Genomic DNA, 19,935 nt, shown 5'->3' on the forward strand with positions numbered 1-19,935 from the left:
CAGGGTGTAGCAATGGATGAAGGTTCCCTTTCTGTTCACATTTTTCAGTCAAATTGAGCCGCTGGGGCAAATTAACCAATTAAATTCGAGCCATTTTTAAAGGGTGACTTGCAACTAAAGAAAATATAAGGAAACGAATTACTTTAAAGTCCGCCTCTTCTGTCACACAGTTGAGGCTGTTTTAGTTTCTGGATTAGTGGTGCTGGAAGAGCACAGCAGTTCAGGCAGCGGTTTTAGTGAATTGAAGCCTTGAGAGAAAGAAGAGAAAATACCCAGTGTCTGACAGTACAGGGCAGATGGATTCAAAAGAACGCTGAGGGTAAGTCACTGATCCTTTCTCCCTCAGGAATCTGCTCTTGAGCAGCTTGATTTTCTGAAGCCCCTTTTCTCTGCTGTTTACAATGACTGCAGTTACTGAGCTGTTACTGTGGGTTTAAAATGCAGTCTGATCACAGGAGTGGGAGGGAGGGGGAGGGATGGTTGGTCAGGATTTGACCCAGTGTGAGATGCAGCAGTCACCAGCTGTAAAACGCCATAAACGTATATCTGTTTTTAAAAAAAAAGGTGGGGTGGTGTCCCTTAACACGACCCTGAAACTGGAATCTGGCAGTGAGAGGAAGATACTATTTTGAGCCAGAGAGATGCACTGTAAGTGATAAGCTGCTAGGTTCTGGGTGTTAATAAAAGCACCCCACCCCAGACCTGCAACATGTCCCCCACACACTCAGAGGGAGTTGAGTTCTCTGCTGTGTACTGTCTGCTGAAATGTTTTCTTTTCTTCTTGTTATTTAGCAACCAGATGGTTCGGCAGCTGACTGATGTCCTTTATTCTGATTGTGTAGGTGCATCAGAAAATACCCCACCCTGCACTCTAGGTTTAGCGTTCAACAGCCCTCCGGCTCCTGAGACCTCTGGTGCTGCTGATTCCATTGCTGGTATTTAGAATCATTACTATGTACCTAGGTGTTTTAACACTCTTCCTGTCTTGTCCAATCATCTCACCAATCTGTTTTACCCACCCAGTGCTCTAATGTGCTTTTGTTTTGCTGTTTGTATTACTGCTTGAAATGTCGGTGCTCGGTAACGTTTGTGTTTGTGTGTGTCTGTGAGAGAGAGACTGGACTTGCATATATGTCTGTCTCTGTGTGTATGAATCTGTATACTTGTGTATCTGTCTGTGTGTGCCTGTCTGTGTATGTACCTGTATACTTGTGTGTCTGTGTGTACTTGTGTATGTATCTATGTGGATGTCTGTATGTGTGTTGTGTGTGTGTGTGTGTGTGTATCTGTCTGTGTGTGCACCTGTATGTCTGTAGGTGTGTGTGTTGTGTTCATGCGCCTGTCTGTCTATGTCGATGTGTGTTGCATGTCTGTGTGCATATCTGTATATCAGGGTGTGTACTTTCTTATTGATCTGTCATTGGCAAAGATGGTTCTTGTATTATTTTAACAGTACAAGACTATCTTTTATCCAGCACTTGACTGAGACTGTGGTATGAGGCTCTTCTGCATGTCCTGTTCAATATGTTTGTGTTTTTTATTTGTTGTCAGTGTCTGTGTTGACATCTTGTGTACCTGGCGGATATTTGAATGGCCATTCTGAATGTAAATGCTCTCTCTCTCTCTTTCTGCCCCCCACCCCCACTCTGACTTTTTGCAGCACCAGACAAATTCTCAGTCCCTGCTGCCAATCTGCCCAGACACATGGAGTCAATGAGTGGCAAACTCCTGTCGCCCTCGACATCAGCCAACCCACAGCCCCCTGAGAAAGGCAAGTGGTTATCCAGTTGGGGTGAGGGGCTGGTACGCATTTCTGAGGGTTCTTTCATTCTGTTTAGATGTGTGTGCTCACTCCACGCTTACTGCATTACAGTCTCGATCAAGCCAAACATCAATACTCGAGTGGCCAGTCCATGCTCTCAGTTGAGTTATGAGTCCATTGATACATGGACTCATACATACACTGCTTTCAAATTTGGATGAAATGCTGGAGTTCCTGCATTGTGTGTATGTATACCTTTGTGCATGTGTCAGACAGAGCACACTTGAGCAGCCTGCTGTAATGGTGTTTTGGCAAAGTGATTCCTTGTTGGATCTCAGGGTGATTCTAAGTGGGTATGAGACCACTTCCTTTGGGAGCAAGGGCGGGTGCCGAGGAGCTGACTGTCACAGGTAGGTGTCCCTCTCTCCTCATGAAGAAAAGATTGTAGTCATTTATGATCTGTTGGAACAGTCTGAACGGGCTCCTGCTGTCTCAGTATTTCATCCTGAAACTGACCCCAGTCCATGGTCTATAATGAACACTGCTCTCTGGTAAGAGCACCAGCTACATTGTTGAACTGACTCTCTCTTTGGTTAGATTTAGCCATAGTTCTGCTGCCTTATCAAGTCGTGACTCTTACAAGGAACTCAATGCGATGCATTCATTTCTTATCTCACAAAATGGCTTTTGAAATGGGTTCAGCTCTTGAGAGGGTGGGAATACAGAATTTGTTTTTTTCTCTCTCCTGATGAGGAGTTAGAAGGTTTTTGTGATATTTTTCATTCACAAGCGGTGGACAAAAATTGGAGCCAATTTTGACGGAATGGCTGTTGTGCACTCACTGAGATTCCAGTCTTCCCCTCCATGAGGAAACAGGAAATCATGGGCACTCAGCAGATGAGAGAGGGGGAGGTCCTGTAAGCTTTTATTGCATGGTCCACAGTGAGTCCACCCCACCCCAAACACACACTTCTCCCCAACCTTTCCAATCCCCTGACTTCAAACAATCTCTCTCACCCACCCCCCAGCCCTACAGTTCCTGTTCCTCTTACCCCACCCCTACAGTCCCTCTTCATCTCACCCCACTCCAAACACTGTCTTATCCCAGGATTATGCTTCAACTCTGTTCAGACTGAACAGAGTTGTAACCTCATCACACAGTCTGCCGCTCACCACTCTCACACATACACACACTTGCTCACACACATAATTGCACACTGAATTGTACACACACTCATTCACACTCTCACTTTCTCACACACTCGCACAATTACTCACATTCAGGACCCACTGCCTTTACAGTATCTAGTGCCTTCGTGAATTGAATTGGCTGTAGACTGGTATCTGTGATGCTGAGGATTACTGGGCGAGGCCAAGATGCATCATCCACTCGGCACTTCTGGCTGAAGATTGCTGCAAACGTTTCATCCTTATCTTCTGCATTGATGTGCTGGGTTCTTCCATCATTGAAAATGGGGATATTTGTGGAGCCTCCTCCTCCAGTTCAATCGTCCACCACCATTCACAACAGGATGTGGCAGGATTGCAGAGCTTATCTGCAATGGAGCAGATCTGATCCATTAGTTGTGAGATTGCTTGGTTCTGCCTGTCTCTTGCTGCTCATGCCGTCTGGCCAGCAAATGGTCCTGTTTGGCAGCTTCATCAGGCTGACACCTCATTTTTAGGTATGCCTGGTGCTGCTGCCATACCCTCCTGCACTCTCCATTGAACCAGGGTGGCTTGATGGTCGTGGTTGAGTGGCAGATATACAGGACCTTCAGTTTGCAGATTGTGTAGGAGTACAATTCTGCTCCCACTGATTACAGCCATTTGCTGATATCCACTTTAGCTTGAAGAAAACATGTCAGTGTATCGTCAGAATATTCAGTATTATTTATGGGTTAACTGCACAAGATTCAAAAATTAAAGAACAGAGTGTTAATCCAACTTTGCTTCCCCAAAACGTGCTTTGCATTTAATCTTGAGTCTTTCAAATGTCATTTTTCAGTCTGTACCTCCTGAATATACTTTTTAAAACTGATGAAAAAGGATTGGAGAAAGCACCTTGTTCCAGGCGCTACTTAGCGACTTGTGGGTTATAGCAACACCAGCTGTTAAGCAGCACAGTGGGGTGGCACAGTGGCTCAGTGGTTAGCGCTGCTGCCTCACAGCACCAAAGACCCAGATTTGATCCCCATCTCGAGTGACTGTCTGTGTGGAGTTTGCACATTCTCCCTGTGTCAGTGTGGGTTTCCTCCGAGTGCTCCAGTTTCCTCCCACAATCCAAAGATGAGCAGGTTAGGTGAATTGGCCATGCTAAATTGCCAAGTCAGGGGTAAATATAGGGTAGGGGAATAGGTCTGGGTGGGTTACCCTTTGGAGGGTCAGTCTGGACTTGTTGGGCCCAAGGGCCTGTTTCCATGCTGTAGGTAATCTAACCTAAACCACAACTTGAAGTGATGCTTTTTGTTTTTGAGGTTTTGTCAGTCAGATGATGGCTAAGTCCTCATGTTCGGAGATACAGAAAACAAACGACAAAAAGCAGTGGCTAGAGTGGGAGAGGGTAATTGGTTTCAAGAGTCAAAGCATCATCTCCTGACTTCAATGAGAAAATACTGGGCCCAGTTAAAGGACACTCAATCTTGACTTGAATCAGGGTTGAAGGGAGGTGGTGAGAATTATTTGCAGTTGATGTTTGAGAATTCAATGCCAACAATCAAATGTGGAAGGTCATTCTCTTTAAATGCTTCTGTGTTGTTCACCTTCGGGAGGGGATTGAATCATCCTTACAAAGGGCTGCTTGCTGACGTGGTGGGTCAAGTGGCCGCTTTCTGTTTAGTCACCCGGAGCTACACCACAGCGTATTTTGTTCCCCTTTGTCATCACTCTTTCGCTGAAGACATTTCTCCCGAATTCCTGATTGGATTTCTCTGCGATGATCTTATCTTCACAGTAAGCAGTCCTGTTGTCCCCTGTGTTTGTGAAAGGGTGAGCTTAACCCTTTATTTCCTTTTGGGCCGGATGGGACTCAAGGTTCTTTGTTCAACCATTTATTTGTACATCCATAGAAGATGTACACATCCAAAAATGGTAATGCCTCAAATCTTCCTTGCAAAAACAAATATGTTATACTATTTTCACAAATAACAAGCTTCCAATCAATTGTTTTTGCAGATGATAATTTCCAATCAAAAGGTTACACATTGACTCATCTATATCTCTACCCACCAGTCTTCCTGTAGTCTCCATTCCAGGCTAGTACACATGGCTATGCCATCCAATCTTATTCATATAAATACACATTATAGTATTATACAATCATATCATTATACATTCACACCTTCTGATAGTAAATGTATTTTTTATGTGTATGGGCAGCATGGTGGCTCACAGCGCCAGGGACCTGGGTTTGGTTCCAGCCTCAGGTGACTGTCTGTGTGGAGTTTGCACATTCTCCCCATGTCTGCATGGGTTTCCTCCCACAGTCCAAAGATGTGCAGATTAGGTGAACTGGCCATGCTAAATTGCCCGTGGTGTTCAGGGATGTGTAGGCAAGTGCATTAGTCAGGGGTAAATGTAGAGTAATAGGTAGGGGAATGGGTCTGGGTGGGTTACTCTTCGGAGGTTTGGTGTGGACTTGGTCAAAGGGCCTGTTTTCACACTGTAGGGATTCTAAATCTAAAAAATCTTTTAATTATAGACATTTACTTGTGATAACAAGAAAACCTGTACTATTTTTCCCCTTTCAGTGTGGAAACATCTTCTCTGTGCGAATTCTACCCTTCCATAACTTTGAGTACCTCTATCTGTTGCTCATCCAGTCTAGATTCTCGATACAGTGGAGACCAGAACAGTTCACCATACTCTGAGGGTAGTCTTGCTAAAATTAATTAACTTTGTAATAACAGTAATAGCTCGTGATCTCTGATGCAATTAGTTGCGGTGGGCAGTTCATTTCAGGTCTCTTTCATCCAGAAAACCTCCGCTAATGTGAATCTTCATTTGTCTGCTCTTTGTACTGTGTACTCTTGTGCTCTTTTCTCTGGAAGTTTAACTGTTTAGTGTCCCATGTCTGCTCTTGTCTAGTGTTGACTAGTCCCCAGAAGACCAATTCCAAGTCTGCACTCACTCCTTCAGGAGACAGGCCGGATGGCACAGCAGTGTCGCCGGGAGAGGCAAAGTCGACACTGACGTCAGAACCGCAGCAGGTAATTGAAAGAACCATTAATGTGTTGATGTAGCTGAGATTGTACATGATACCCAGAGGGAGCTCTGCATTTATTGGTGAAAATCACCTTATTGTTGGCATTTCATGTGCCTGGCCAAATGAATCTATCCTTGTTACAAGCTCACATTTGATTCAATAAATACTTTACTCCGTGATGCTGTTTGCAAAGGAGATTCAACTGTGAAATGGATCTTGTTGGTTCGGATGGATCTTGACTTTGTGCTTTATGAAGGATGAGAGGATTTTGGAGAAGATGCTCAAAAGGTTTTACAAAAGTGGTCCCAAAACTCAATGTTCCGTGGATAGTTTACAGATCAGTTCTGGACACCGCATTAGATTAGATTAGATTACTTAGTGTGGAAACAGGCCCTTCGGCCCATCAAGTCCACACCGACCCTCCGAAGCGCAACCCACCCAGACCCATTCCCCACGTTTACCCCTTCACCTAACACTACGGGCAATTCAGAACATAGAACAGTACAGCACAGAACAGGCCCTTCAGCCCACGATGTTGTGCCGACCATTGATCCTCATGTATGCACCCTATAGAACATAGAACAGCACAGCACAGAACAGGCCCATTTAACATGGCCAGTTCACCTGACCTGCACACTTTTGGTCTGTGGGAGGAAACTGAGCACCCGGAGGAAACCCACGCAGACATGTACAAATGTACAAACTCCACACAGTCAGTTGCCTGAGGCAGGAATTGAATCCGGGTCTCTAGCACTGTGAGGCAGCAGTGCTAACCACTGTGCCACCATGCCGGATGTGGAAGCGTTGGAAAGGGTTCAGAGGAGATTTACTCGGATGTTGCCTGGTATGGAAGGATGGTATGATGAAAGGCTGAGGGACTTGAGGCTGTTTTTGTTAGAGAGATGATGGTTGAGAGAGAACTTTATTGATACATATCAGATAATCAGAGAGATAGATAGGGTGGACAGTGAGAGCCTTTTTCCTCGGGTGGTGATGGCTAGCATGAGAGCTTATAGTTTTAAATTGATGGGTGATAGATATAGGACAGATGTTAGAGATAGTTTCTTTGCTCAGAGTGGTAGGGGCGTGGAACGCACTGCCTGCAACGGTAGTAGACTCGCCAACTTGAAAGCCATTTAAATGGTCATTGGATCCACATCCAGGTTGGCTCAACATCGAGGGCCGAAGGTCCTATACTGTGCTATTATGTTGTATGTTAGTAAATTGCCTCCACCAGCCTCCCAGGCAGTGCCTTCCATATTTCCACCCCCTATGGATGATTTGTTTTCTCTCTCTCAGGTGCCCTCTAAACCACCACCATCTCACCTTCACCTTCTGCCTTAACATCTTAAACAAGTCTGCCCGTAGTGTTGGGTAAGGGGAAGAGATTTTCATCATCTATCCTGTCTATGCCTCTCATACCCCAATCAAATCCCCCCTCAGTTCCACTGCTCCAGGGAAAACAAATCCAGCCTATCCAGTCTCTCCTCATAATGGAGACTTTCCATCCTAGACATCATCGTGGTGAGCCTCCTCTGCACCCTCTCCAGTGCAAACACATCCTTCTGATAGTGTGGCGACCAGAACTGCACACAGTATTCCAACTGTTGGCTAAACGGGCGGCACGGTGGCCCAGTGGTTAGCACTGCTGCCTCACAGTGCCAGAGACCTGGGTTCAATTCCTGCCTCAGGCAACTGACTGTGTGGAGTTTGCACGTTCTCTCCATGTCTGCGTGGGTTTCCTCCCACAGTCTAAAGATGTGCAGGTCAGGTGAATTGGCCATGCTAAATTGCCCGTAGTGTTAGGTAAGGGGTAAATGTAGGGGTATGGGTGGGTTGCGCTTCGGCGGGTCGGTGTGGACTTGTTGGGCTGAAGGGCCTGTTTCCACACTGTAATGTAATGTAATCTAACCTAAACAAAGTTTTATTAAGTTGCAACAAGACTTCCCTCCACCTATTCCAAACCCCAGCTAATGAAGGCAAACATCCCATATGCTTTCTTCACTATCCTGTCTGCCTGTGCTGACACCATCAGGGATCTACCAAGGTCCCGTTGCTTCTCAGTATTCCCTAGGGACCTGCCATTCATTGTGTATATACTTCCCTCATTAGACCTCCCTGAATACATTGCCTCTCACTTATCAGAATTACATTCCATCAGCTGATCAATATCAGATGCAGCCTGAGACCATCATCCTATCAACAATGCCACCAACTTTTGCGTCATCTGTAAACTTACTAATTCACATTCAAATTGTCGATGCACATAACAGACAGTGTGGCTCCCAGGCAGCAATCCCTGTGGTACATCGCTGGTCACAGGCTCCCAATCACAATGTCAACCCTCCACCTTTTGTCTTCTATTTGTAAGCCAAATTTGGATACAGTTTGCCAAATTGTTGTGGATCCCATGGACTCTTACCTTCTGACCAACTTCCAGATAGGACCCTGTCAAAGGCCTTACATGTGAACCACACCACATCAACTGACCTACCCTGCACCTACCCTGCCCTTATCAATGTATTTAATCACCTTTTCAACAAACTCAATTAATTTTGTCAAGCTGGATCTCCCTCTAACAAATCTGTGCTGACTATCCCTGATCAATCCCTGCCTATCCAAGCGTTGATTGATCCAGTCCACAGAATATTTTCCAGTTATTTCCCTACAACTTGTGGGCGGCACGGTGGCGCAGTGGTTAGCACTGCTGCCTCACAGCGCCAGAGACCCGGGTTCAACTCCCGCCTCAGGCGACTCTCTGTGTGGAGTTTGCACATTCTCCCCGTGTCTGCGTGGGTTTCCTCCGGGTGCTCCGGTTTCCTCCCACAGTCCAAAAATGTGCAGGTTAGGTGAATTGGCCATGGGAAATTGCCCGTAGTGTTAGGTGAAGGGGTAAACGTAGGAGTATGGGTCTGGGTGGTATACGCTTCGGCGGGTCGGTGTGGACTTGTTGGGCCGAAGGGCCTGTTTCCACACTGTAAGTAATCTAATCTAATCTAATCTACAACTGAGGTCAGACTAACTGGTGTGTAATCACCTGGGCTATCCTGGCTGCCTTTCGTGAACAAAGGAACCACATTTGCTATTCTTCAGTCATCTGACATCTCACCTGTGGGGCCAGCGAAGTATTAAATATCTCCGCCAGGGCCCCAGCAATCTTCTGCCTTGCCTCCCATTACAGACTGGGATACATCTCATCAGACCGTGGAGATTTATGCACAGTGATGCCCACTAAAACATCTAGAACATCTTAACATGTTCTAGAACCCCATCATCCCAACCTTGGCTACAATGTCATTTGCCTTGTCAGCCAGGGTTCCTCGGACTGTCTGCCTTTGCCCTTCACGTACTGGCCCAGAATTCTCTCAGTACTACTGTTAAAAGAGTGTGTGAATGTGGAGCACGAGTAGGCCACCCAGTCTCTGCCTACTACCCATTCAATAAGGTCATGACTGATGCATTATGACTTCAGCTGCACAATCTTGTCTACCTCAGATGACCTTTCACTCCTTTGTAAGTCAAGAACCGCTCGATCTCTGCTATAAAAATGTCTGTTACCCTGCTTGCTGTGCTCTCTGGGTCCTCAGTGAAAAGCTTCCTTCTCATCTCCTTGTTCGATGGGAGACCCATGCTTTTAAAACTGAGTCCCCCAGTTCTCAACTCTTTCCCATTCTTTCAGCTTCCACCCTGTCAAATCCCCTCAGACATCTCATATTTCAAGACGTTAAGTGTTAAAGATCAGATAGAAGCAAAAACAAAGAGCTGGAGAAACTCAGCAGACATTTGGAGAAAGAAACAGTTAACATTTTGAGTCCAATGACCCTTCATCAGAACTGAAAGGCATTGGAAAACAGTTTCGAGAACATAGGACATTACAGCGCAATACAGACCCTACAGGCCCTCACTGTTGTGCCAACCTGTGAAACCAATCCGAAGCCCATCTAGCCTACATTTTCATCCATATGTCTATCCAAAACCATTTAAATGCTTTGAAAGTTGTGAGTCTACTACTGTTGCAGGCAGTGCATTCCACCCATGTAGGGTGGCACAGTAGCTCATTTGTTAGCACTGCTGCCTCACAGTACCAGGGACCGGGGTTCGATTCCCACCTCGGGTGACTGTGTGGAGTTTGCACATTCTCCCTGTGTCTGTGTGGGTTTCCTCCAGGTGCTCCGGTTTCCTCCCACAGACCAAAGATGTGCAAGTTGGGTGAATTGGTAATGCTAAATTGCCCATAGTGTTATGTGCATTAGTCAGGGGGAAATGTAAGGGAATGGATCTGAGTGGGTTACTCTTCAGAGGGTGAGTTTGGACTTGTTGGGCCAAGTGGCCTGTAGAGAATCTAATCCACTCTCTGTGTAAAGAAACTACCTCTGACATCTGTCCTATATCTGTCACCCCTCAATTTAAAGCTATGTCCCCTTGTGCTAACCATCACCATCTGAAGAAAACGGCTCTCACTGTCCTCCGTGTCAAACTCTCTGATTATCTTATATGTCTCAATGAAGTCATCTCTCAACCTTCTTTCTCACAAAAATAGCCTCAAGTCCCTCAGCCTTTCCTCGTAAGACCTTCCCTCCATAACAGACAACATCGTAGTAAATCTCCTCTGAACCCTTTCCAGCACTTCCACATCCTTCCTATAATGCAGTCACCAGACTTTTGAGGAGCAAGTAGATGATGATATAGAGACCCAGAAGACAAAGGGGTTGTTAATAAAGGGGGGAGAGAGAAAAGGGGACTTGTAATAGGGAGTAAATTAAGACGTGGGGTGGCATGATGGCTCAGTGGTTAGCACTGCTGCCTCACAGTGCCAGGGACCCAGGTTTGATTCCAACCTCGAGCAACAGTCTGTGTGGAGTTTATACATTCTCCCTGTGTCTGCGTGGGTTTCCTCCGGGTCCTTCCCACAGTTCAAAGTTGCGTAATTTGGTTGGATTGGCCATGCGAAATTGTCTGTAGAGTCCAGGGATGTGCAGGTTAGGTGGGTTAGCCATGGTAAATGCAGAGTTACAGGGATAGGGGAGGGGGTTGGGTCTGGGTAGGATGGTCGTCGGAGGGTTGCTGTGGACTTGTTGGGTTGAATGGTCTGCTTCCAGGGACTCTGATTGTATGAATGGAGAAATGGATCCTTTCTACTAAGCGCAAAGTAATGACGACAAACTCGAGGCTGGCGGGGAGTGGCGAGAATATATGAAAGATCGGGAACAGACAGTTTTTGAAGTTAGGCAGAAGTGCGTGTTGCAGATGCTGGAGATTAGCATCAAGATCAGAGTGGTGCTGGAAAAGCACAGAAGGTCAGATAGCATCCGAGGAGCAGGAAAATCAACGTTTCAGGCAAAAGACCTTCATTAGGAAATCGGGAAACATCGATTTTCCTGCTCCTCGGATGCTGCCTGACCTACTGTACTTTTCCAGTATCTGAAGTTAGTGACCTCAATCTTGAGACATCAAGGCTGTAAATTGAGGTGTTCTTCCTCAAGCTTGTGTTGTGCTTCATTGGAACATTGCAGAAGATCCAGGACAAGGATGTTTGCATGAGTCATTGAGATGTACCGCATGGAAACAGACCCTTTGGTCGAACCCATCCACACTGACCAGATATCCCAACCCAATCTAGTCCCAACTGCCCATATCCCTCCCAACCCTTTCTATTCATAGACCCATCCAAATGCCTCTTAAATGTTGCAATTGTACTAGCCTCCACCATTTCCTCTGGCAGCTCATTCCATACACGTACCACCCTCTGTGTGAAAAAGTTGCCCCGTAGGTCTCTTTTATACCTTTCCCCTCTCACCCTAAATCTATGCCGTCTAGTTCTGGACTCCCTGACCCCAGGGAAAAGACTTTGCCTATTTACCCTATCCAGGCCCCTCATAATTTTGTAAACCTCCGTAAGGTCACCCCTCAGCCTCCTACGGTCCAGGGAAAACAGCCCCAGCCTGTTCAGCCTTTCCCTATAGCTCAAATCCTCTGACCCTGGCAACATCCTTGTAAATCTTGTCTGAACCCTTACAAGTTTGACAACATCTTTCCAATAGGAAGGAGACCAGAATTGCACGCAATATTCCAACAATGTCCTGTACAGCCGCAACATGACCTCTCAACTCCTGTACTCAATACTCTGACCAATAAAGGAAAGCATACCATACGCTGCCTTCACTATCCTATCTACCTGCGACTCCACTTTCAAGGAGCTATGAACCTGCACTCCAAGGTCTCTTTGTTCAGCAACACTCTCTAGGACCTTACCATTAAGTGTATAAGTCCTGCTAAGATTTGCTTTCCCAAAATGCAGCACCTTGCATTTATCTGAATTAAACTCCATCTGCCACTGCTCAGCCCACTGACCCATCTGGTCAAGATCCTGTTGTAATCTGAGGTAACTCTCTTCGCTGTCCACTACACCTCCAATTTTGGTGTCATCTGCAAATGTACTAACTGTACCTCTTATGCTCACATCCAAATCATTTATATAAATGACAAAAAGTAGAGGACCCAGCACTGATCCTTGTGGCGCTCCACTGGTCACAGGCCTCCAGTCTGAAAGAGAACCCTCCACCCACCATCCTCTGTCTTCTATCTTTGAGCCAGTTCTGTATCCACATGGCTAGTTCTCCCTGTATTCCGTGCGATCTAACCTTGCTAATCAGTGTCCCATGGGGAACCTTGTCGAATGCCTTACTGAAGTCCATATAGATCGCATCTACTGCTCTGCCCTCATCAATCCTCTTTGTTACTTCCTCAAAAAACTCAATCAAGTTTGCGAGACATGATTTCCCACGCACAAAATCATGTTGATTATCCCTAAGCAGTCCTTGCTTTTCCAAATACATGTACATCCTATCCCTCAAGATTCCCTCCAACAACATTCCCACCACCGACGCTATGATCACTGGTCTGTAGTTCGCTGGCTTGTCCTTACCACCCTTCTTAAATAGTGGTAGTACGTTAGCCAACTTCCAGTCTTCCGGCACCTCACCTGTGACTATCGATGATACAAATATCTCAGCAAGAGGCCCAGCAATCACTTCTCTAGCTTCCCACAGAGTTCTGGGGTAAACCTGATCAGGTCCTGGGGATTTATCCACTTTTATGCTTTTCAAGACATCCAGCACTTCCTCCTCTGTAATATGGACTTTTTGCAAGATGTCACCATCTATTTCGCTACATTCTATATCTTCCATGTCCTTTTCCACAGTAAATACTGATGCAAAATACTCATTTAGTATCTTCCCCATTTTCTGAGGCTGCCTTGCTGATCTTTGAGGGGCCCTATTCTCTCCCTAGTTACCCTTTTGTCCTTAATGTATTTGTAAAAGCTCTTTGGATTTCCCTTAATTCTATTTGCAAAAGCTATCTCATGTCCCCTTTTTGCCCTCCTGATTTCCTTCTTAAGTATACTCCTACTTCATTTATACTGAGAACACAGTCAGATAGGCTCTTTTTACCACGTACTGTGTCTACCAGGGTCTCAGGTACAATAGGGACAATGGGAGGAAATATTGGCCACCATTCAGTTCCTGATCACTGTCTTACAATGAGCCCTTCTGACAGCACCACTAAAATGTGCCAGTGGGCTCCACAAGGTTGTAATAAATTTGAAATAGTGAATTTGTCAATTGAATTTAATATATTTATTTCATCCAGCATGCGTCCTCAGGTTTGCTTGTGATGGGTACTTAGTGAGTTGGCAAGGAAGATATAAAAACAATGGGAGTGGGTGGGCAAAATGGATTGGCACAGAGCCTAAAGGGGGATAAGCGGTATGGTTGGCAGGCATGAGGTGACGGGCTGGCGTGAAGGGAGAGTGGGCATGAGGCTGGAGGGCCAACCTTCTTTTCTCTTATTCTTTTTGTTCCCAGCTTCCATGAAGTGCTGGAACACTAACGCTTTCATCTCGCTTGGCCCCACATCCTTTAATCTCTGAACGCTTTGTGGCAGGGAGGGGGAGGGGCAGTCCTGGCTTCCACGCAACATTGCTTTTCCAGAAAGAAATCTGAACTTTCAGGACACATTCCCTGATTTGCGGAGCCAGGAGTTGTCTGTCCTACCTTCCTGAGATGATAATGCCTTGACTAAATTTGACCTCTCCCAATACGGGTGAACACTGAGCACACTAGTTTGGTATTCAGTAGTTTGGTGTTTGGTTATTTCTGTCTGACTCAGTCAGTTCTTTGTAGTGTTAGTCAATCCTAGATGCAGTTACTGAAATAGGCCGATTGATATGTTATGTCTTGCATTTCGTACATCTTTCCAAGATGTAAAACACAACCCATTGGTCATCAAACCAATTTCTCGTCTGCCATTTTTCCCTTCAAATTGAACCCACCTTGCTTATTTATAATACAAATAATACATTTCCCCAAAGTCCCAAACCTAAATCTGCTTATAAACCAGGTCCATCAGCTAGGAGGTTCAAAGCTGCAAACAGGGTGTCTAAATATTGCCTTTGTATTTGAGACAGAATCCGATGTCAACACCGCACTGTATGCACGTGCCAAATGTTTTCTGTTCCAGCCTTATTTATGTTCAAGTTTGCCTGGATTCTGTAAGCAAATTTTTAACAAAATCGTTTCTTTTAGACCGAGAAAACGAAAAAGGCAAAAAGGCAGACATCCCCCGGGCATGTGTCAAGTGTGACGTCCACGCTCAGAAGATCTCAGTCTCCTGCAAACATGTCCAAAAGGTCCTCGTCACCTGCTGTGAAGTGAGTGGTCATGTTAACTGCCCAAAGGTCAACACGTGGCTTAGTATCCTCACTCTGAGACTTAAGGTTTATGGGCTTAGGCACCAGCAATAGGAGTGTGAATAATCATTTGGCCCATCAAGCCTGTTCTATCATTCAACATGAGCATCAACTCTGCTTTCCTATCCACTCACAAGAGACCAAAAATCTCTCTTTCCCAGTCTTAAATATGGAGTTCCTCTAAGATCGATAATTCCAAAATGTCACAGCTTTTTGGGTGAGGAAATATCTCCTCACCTCAGTCCTAAATGGTCATTGTCTTATCCTGTGCTCCATGTGTCTTACATCTCCCCCAGCAACCTCTCAGTATCCACCCTTCAAAATCTTGTAGGTCTCAATGGAGACCATCTCATTCATCTAAACCCCAGGGAATGTCAACTCAATTTGCTCATCTTAGGCAACTGTCTCCTCTCGGAGAAAGTGAGGACTGCAGATGCTGGAGATCAGAGCTGAAAAATGTATTGCTGGAAAAGCACAGCAGGTCAGGCAGCATCCAAGGAGCAGGAGAATCGACGTTTTGGGCATAAGCCCTTCTTCAGGAATGGTCCTGAAGAAGAGCTTATGCCCGGAACATCGATTCTTCTGCTCCTTGGATGCTGCCTGACCTGCTGCACTTTTCCAGCAACACATTTTTCAGCAACTATCTCCTCTCCCACGCTGGTCACTATTCTGCAAAATTAACATTACAGTCTGGCTCAGGACCAATAGCTTTTATTTTTAAAGTCAAAAAATGTGAAATCCGTGAGACTTCCTTAAAGAATGAAGCCACAAGTTTGTTTTCTGCACGAACAATAAACTGTCCTATGCAACATTAGAACAGTAATACAATCTACAATTATATAGACAACTTACTTCTAACACCCAGAATCAACATGTGGTAAATGTGGGAGTAGACAATGACAGCGCACATCAAATAGTCAAGCCATATCCTATGGGTTTATCTGTAAGTTCTCCCTTGAAGCTCCCTCTTGAGCTACCATGTCATGGACTGCCTCAGCCACCTCTTCCACACTGGTAAACAGTCTTGCCTTCTGGTCAAGACCTGCCCCGGACATTGAAACTCACTCGAGTACTAATTTATAAGCATGAGCCTAACTTCTCACTGACAGCTAGCTTGGCCAAGCTAAAACTGCTCCTGGGATTTTCCCTGAGCTCCAGTCTTGGTCAGTTGCATCAAATAATGCTGCTTGTGAGCTTTTCAATTCCCACCCTGTCAAATAAGTCTGACTAAATAAGTTCTGATTAAATAAGTCCGCCATCCATTTGTTTGACCCTCATGCTTCCCCTCGTGCACAACCTTGAGAACATGACCAAGAAGATAAATGAGGCAAGAGCAGTAGACGTTGTCTGTGCGGACTTTAGCAAAGCCTTTGACAAGACTGGTTAGTAAGGTAGATCACATGGGATCCAGGGAGAGCTAGCCAACCAGATACAAAATTGGGTTGAGACTAGGAGACAGAGAATGATGGTAGAGTGTTTTCTTGGTCCGGAGGTCTGTGGCCAGCGTTGTACTACAAGGATCAGTGTTGTGTCCACTGTTGTTTGCCATTTATATAAACAATTTGGATGAGAATATAGGAAGCATAGTTAGTAAGTTTGCAGATAACACCAAAATGGATGGTACAGTGCCGAAGATTATCTAAGATGGGATCTTGATCAGCTGGCCTGGTGGGTTGAGGAGTGGCAGATGGAGTTTAATTTAGATAAGTGGGAGGTGTTGCAGGACTTGGTTCATGATAGGACCCTGGAAATGTTGTCAAACAGAGACTCCTAGGGGTGTAGGTCCATAGTTTCTTCAAAGTGGTGTCGTAGGTAGACAGAGTAGTAAAGAAGGCATTTGGTATGCTTGCCTTCATCAGTCATAGTATTGAGTATAGGAGTTGGCATGTCATGTTCTGGCTGTACAGGACCTTGGTGAGGCTACTTTTGGAGTACTGTCTACAGTTCTGGTCACCCTGTTATAGGAAAGATGTAATTAAATTGGAAAGGTTGCAGAAAAGATTTACCAGGATGTTGCCAGGACTGGAAGGTTGGTGCTATAATGGAAGGTTGAATAGGCTGGGACCTCTTTCACTGGAGTATAGGAGGTTGAGGGGTGACCTTATAGAGGTTAATAAAATAATGAAAGGGATAGATGAGCTAAATAGCAAAAGTCTTTTCCCAAGGTTAGGGAAATCCAAAACTAGAGGGCATAGGTTTAAAGTGAAAGAGGAAAGATGTAAAAGTGACCTGAATGACAACGTTTCCACACCGAGAGCGATGCATACATGGAATAAGCTGCCAAAGGAAGTGATAGAGATGGGTACAGTTACAACATTCCAAAGACATTTGGACAGGAACGTGGATAGGAAAGGTTTAGAGGGATATGGGCCAAACACAGGCAAATGGGACTTGTTCGGTTTGGGAATTCTGGTCGGCGTGGACGAGTTGGACGGAAGGGTCTGTTTCCGTGCTGTATGGATTGTACAGCATTGCACCTTTCTCAGGTTGCAGGGATTTTTTTCCAAGTCCTGACTCCTACCACTTAGCTGCCTATTAATTCCTAAAACCTCCTTTCGAATTGTAATAGCACAGAGGCATTCAGACATTCTGGACTCTTCACTGAGACTACTACAAAGTCTGATCTGGTTCAACTGCCTTCTCAGTGGAACAGTACAGTTTGTAAGTTACGTATAACAAATTGAAGAGACATCTAATTCATCTGGGCCGATATCGGTAAAAGTGCCTTGCTATGCACTGTTTTCTTCTTCAGCAGTAGGCAGGGATGGAATACAGTTTGTGGCAGCCATAGACATGAGGAACTAACGAATCGGGACAGTTGGATGGCTTGTCTCAGTTCCCTGCAAATTTTTTAGATTTTATTTTAAGAAGCTATTAAGCACTTTAGATTTCAGCTTTCACACTCCTACCATTGTGCCCTCTCAGGGCACCCATGCCAGGTTGTGTTTGCAATCCAGTCAACCACCCCAATACCCGTGTTCCCACTATTTCCTTCCCATAGTCTCTCAGTCAGTATTCACTTCAAGTAAGCGTCAGGAGCCACTTGGAAATGGAAAATAAAATGGCCTTTAAACACTCTAACACAGCCCATTTGTAGGCACTTGAGAATGAAACAAATTACGATTCATAAAATGCATTCAAAGCATTTAAGTTTAAAAAATCACACAACACCCCTGACAATCACCTGATGAAGGAGCGTCGCTCCGAAAGCTAGTGTGCTTCCAATTAAACCTGTTGGACTATAACCTGGTGTTGTGTGATTTTTAACTTTGCACACCCCAGTCCAACACCGGCAGCTCCGAATCATCAAAGCATTTAAGTGGTCAATCAATTATAAAAATAAACTTCTACTCCAAACCCACATCATAGAGTCATAGAGATGTACAGCATGGAAACAAACCCTTCGGTCCAACCCATCCATGCCGACAAGATATCCCAACCCAATCTAGTCCCACCTGCCAGCACCCGGCCCATATCCCTCCAAACCCTTTCTATTCATAGACCCATCCAAATGCCTCTTAAATGTTGCAATTGTACCAGCCTCCATCACATCCTCTGGCAGCTCATTCCATACACGTACCACCCTCTGTGAAAAAGTTGCCCCGTAGGTCTCTTTTATATCTTTCCCCTCTCCCCCTAAACCTATGCCGTCTAGTTCTGGACTCCCTGACCCCAGGGAAAAGATTTTGCCTATTTACCCTATCCAGGCCCCCCATAATTTTGTAAACCTCTGTAAGGTCACCCCTCAGCCTCCGACGCTCCAGGGAAAACAGCCCCAGCCTGTTCAGCATTTTCCTATAGCTCAAATCCTCCGACCCTGGCAACATCCTTGTAAATCTTGTCTGAACCCTTACAAGTTTGACAACATCTTTCCGATAGGAAGGAGACCAGAATTGCACGCAATATTCCAACAATGTCCTGTACAGCCGCAACATGACCTCCCAACTCCTGTACTCAATACTCTGACCAATAAAAGAAAGCATACCAAACGCCGCCTTCACTATCCTATCTACCTGCGACTCCACTTTCAAGGAGCTATGAACCTGCACTCCAAGGTCTCTTTGTCCAGCAACACTCCCTAGGACCATACCACTAAGTATATAAGTCCTGCTAAGATTTGCTTTCCCAAAATGCAGCACCTTGCATTTATCTGAATTAAACTCCATCTGCTACTTCTCAGCCCATTGGCTCATCTGGTCCAGATCCTGTTGTAATCTGAGGTAACTCTCTTCACTGTCCACTACACCTTCAATTTTGGTGTCATCTGCAAACTTAGTAACTGTACCTCTTATGCTCGCATCCAAATCATTTATGTAAATGACAAAAAGTAGAGGACCCAGCACTGATCCTTGTGGCACTCCACTGGTCACAGGCCTCCAGTCTGAAAAACAACCCTCCACCACCACCCTCTGTCTTCTACCTTTGAGTCAGTTCTATATCCAAGTGGCTAGTTCTCCATGTATTCCATGAGATCTAACCCATGGGGAACCTTGTCGAACGCCTTACTGAAGTCCATATAGATCACATCTACTGCTCTGCCCTCATCAATCTTCTTTGTTATTTCTTCAAAAAACTCAATCAAGTTTGTGAGACATGATTTCCCACACACAAAGCCATGTTGACTATCCCGAATCAGTCCTTGCCTTTCCAAATACAGTCTCTCAGGATTCCCTCCAACAACTTGCCCACCACTGAGGTCTATAGTTCATTGGCTTGTCTTTACCACCCTTCTTAAACAGTGGCACCACATTTGCTAACCTCCAGTCTACCGGCACCTCACCTGTGATTATCGATAATACAAATATCTCAGCAAGAGGCCCAGCAATCACTTCTCTAGCTTCCCACAGAGTTCTCAGGTACGCCTGATCAGGTCCTGGGGATTTATCCACCTTTAACCGTTTCAAGGCATCCAACACTTCCTCCTCTGTAATCTGGACATTTTGCAAGATGTCACCATCTATTTCCCTACACTCTATATCTTCCGTATCCTTTTCCACAGTAAATACTGATGCAAAATATTCATTTAGTATCTCCCTCATTTTCTGCGGCTCCACACAAAGGCCACCTTGCTGATCTTTGAGGGACCCTATTCTCCCCCTCGTTATCATTTTGTCCTTAATATATTTGTAAAAACCCTTTGGATTCTCCTTAATTGTATTTGCCAATGCTACCTCATGTCCCCGTTTAGCCCTCCTGATTTCCCTCTTAAGTATACTCCTA

At 45.2% G+C, this 19,935-nt stretch overlaps 1 protein-coding gene across 6 annotated transcripts in view; it reads left to right on the forward strand.

Annotated features, from left to right (window-relative positions):
* LOC122554875 (MAP7 domain-containing protein 2-like) overlaps window positions 1-19,935 on the forward strand; it is a 116,181-nt gene that overhangs the window by 42,486 nt on the left and 53,760 nt on the right. For all 6 annotated transcript variants that reach the window (XM_043700231.2, XM_087993138.1, XM_087993137.1 and 3 more), the window contains 4 exons: window positions 843-935; window positions 1,661-1,771; window positions 5,849-5,970; window positions 14,552-14,676. In XM_043700231.2, the coding sequence (XP_043556166.2) occupies window positions 843-935; window positions 1,661-1,771; window positions 5,849-5,970; window positions 14,552-14,676 (451 nt within the window). The remainder of the gene's footprint in view (window positions 1-842; window positions 936-1,660; window positions 1,772-5,848; window positions 5,971-14,551; window positions 14,677-19,935) is intronic.

Source organism: Chiloscyllium plagiosum, unplaced genomic scaffold (genome assembly GCF_037043375.1).
Source record: "Chiloscyllium plagiosum isolate Xiang-an unplaced genomic scaffold, Cpla_swu_hap1 HiC_scaffold_12, whole genome shotgun sequence".
Classification (NCBI taxonomy): Eukaryota; Metazoa; Chordata; class Chondrichthyes; order Orectolobiformes; family Hemiscylliidae; genus Chiloscyllium; species Chiloscyllium plagiosum.